General features: G+C 33.6%; 1 protein-coding gene across 1 annotated transcript; it reads left to right on the top strand.

The window, feature by feature from the left end:
• Positions 1–8: 8 nt before the first annotated feature.
• LOC108355571 (inactive pancreatic lipase-related protein 1-like) lies at positions 9–1,902 on the top strand (the record flags this gene model as incomplete). Its single annotated transcript, XM_017606724.1, has 3 exons — positions 9–168; positions 995–1,195; positions 1,653–1,902. Coding segments are annotated over 3 exons (582 nt in total), but the record flags the coding sequence as incomplete, so codon positions are not given.
• Positions 1,903–2,270: the final 368 nt, after the last annotated feature.

Genomic DNA, 2,270 nt, shown 5'->3' with positions numbered 1-2,270 from the left:
CGCGTTATACAGTACAAGTGGGTAGAGCAGTGGCGCAATTAATTGATTTGCTTGTGGAAGAGAAAGATGCCGATCCGAAGAGTATACATTTGATAGGACACAGTTTGGGGGCGCATATAATGGGTTATGCTGGCTCGTATACGAAATATCGCGTTGGACGTATTACCGGTGAGTAGGGGAGCATATCGATTGCGCGAAAAACGCCTGTAGATTTCAATTGCACATGTACAATGGCGGGAAAATAAATAGGGACGCGACATTTTAACAAGTTTTGGCTATTTATTAACCGACTTCCANTTTATGTATGTTACCGCATAACTTTGGACCACGTCAACCGATTTCGATAATCCTTTTTGCATCGGAAAGGTAGTGTCTCAGAGGTGGTCCCATACTAATCTGGTTAAGATCCGATCAGCGGATCATGAGATATATATATATCTTTTTTTTATATGAGAGTTGAAGTCGGTTTTTTTTTTGCTAAAAATTACTTGTTATTATTATTATTTTTTAATGTTTATTACTCTTTTATGAATGTATAGCTTGTTATCAAGCAAAAACCATATGAGTCCGGATTTTAAACTGTGTACACAAATTAGGAAAATTTAATTTTTAGAAAAAATTTTGGAATGCACTTTTGTAGCCCATATTTTGTATGGAAGATAAAGCGTAACAGCATAAAAAAAAAATATCAAAACTCGGCGCAATTTTTGAGCAACTTGGAACTTGCAATTTATTGAATTAAAATTAATGCATACTTATAATTTTACTAAAAATTCTGATTAAAAAATTTAAAATTTTTCCGAAATTTCGAAATTTTTGTACACAGTTTGTTGAAATTCAGACTTACTGGATTTTTGGCAACGAGCTGTATTCTAAAACAAACAAAAAAAATAAACGTTAAATAAACAAAAGAAAAATAGCCAAAACTTGGTCAAATGTCGCGTCCCTATTTATATTCCCGCCCCTGTATGTATGCATTTGCGTATTTATGTAGGTTTGGATCCCGCACGTCCAGCTTTTGAGGGCAGCACTGGTCCTGAGAATCATCTCGATGTAACCGATGCTGAATTTGTTGATGTCATACACACCTGTGCGGGTATTTTGGGGTACAAGCAACCGATTGGGGTCGTAGATTTCTATCCAAATGGTGGAGGCGCTTTCCAGCCGGGCTGTAATCAACCTGCGCAAATATTTAGTGAGTAAATTTAGCATAATTTCGTTCAAAACTCAGAAAACGTAAAATCATCACTCACTTTTATTTTTCATATAGTTATATATTAGGGTGCATCACTCTCCCAAAAAAAAAATAAATAAATAAATAGAAATCGTCGAGTGTTTTCCATGGGAATTATAAGACTAATTATATTTTAAGACTTCTAAAATATTTCAAAAAAATATTAAGATTTACGTGAGTGAACTGGATAGATTTGAAAATGCCGCAAGAATCTCATTATTTTGATTCCGTTGATAAAATTGTTAAACCATTTTATGCAGACCTTTCAAGCTTAAACTTTTCTATGATGTAAGAATGTATTTTTGAAATTTTTTCCGTGAAGAATAAATTTGTTAATNGCAGATTAACCTAACCTAACCCATAGTTGATTTCTAATTTGTTTTCACTTAATTTTTTTTTTCTTTTAACCATTTCACAGCTGGCTGCAGTCATGGTCGCTCGTGTGAATACTTTGCCGAGTCCATTAATAGCAAAACGGGGTTCCTAGCTACCGCTTGCAATTCTGTAGTCGATGCTAAGGCTATGAATTGCACTGGACAACGAATTTTAATGGGAGATCCAGTGTTGCAAAATGCCCGCGGTATATATTCAGTAAAAACGGCGGATAAACCAAATTTTGCGCTTGGCATGGAGGGCTGAAAAAATGTAAATGATCTGGATAACAAAAAGAATATGTAAGCTATGGATTAAAAAAAGAGTAAAAATTAAAAAAAAAAATACTTTGTTCTCGCACAAACAATATAATATTATTTATACAAAATACTTTATTTTAAAATCAATATTAAATAAATGTCTAATACGATACACAAATGCTTTTTGCTTTCTTAATTACTTAAATAAATAGTTAGGGTATCGGTAAAAGTACACAAGGATGTATAAAATCTTCAATGATGTTTTAGAAAATAAAAAAGGCGTTAGTACCAGACACTTCTGAAATTTGATGTGTAAACATCTATGTACGGCTTGACAAAGCATTGGGCGATTCAGTTACATATGTACATTAGGGTGCATCACCAGAAAAAGTAACGGGTTTTCC

This window comes from Rhagoletis zephyria, unplaced genomic scaffold (assembly GCF_001687245.7).
Source record: "Rhagoletis zephyria isolate East Lansing unplaced genomic scaffold, Rhagoletis_zephyria_1.1 Rzeph_scaffold_47045, whole genome shotgun sequence".
Classification (NCBI taxonomy): domain Eukaryota; kingdom Metazoa; phylum Arthropoda; class Insecta; order Diptera; family Tephritidae; genus Rhagoletis; species Rhagoletis zephyria.
This window is presented reverse-complemented; position numbering and strand designations above follow the sequence as displayed.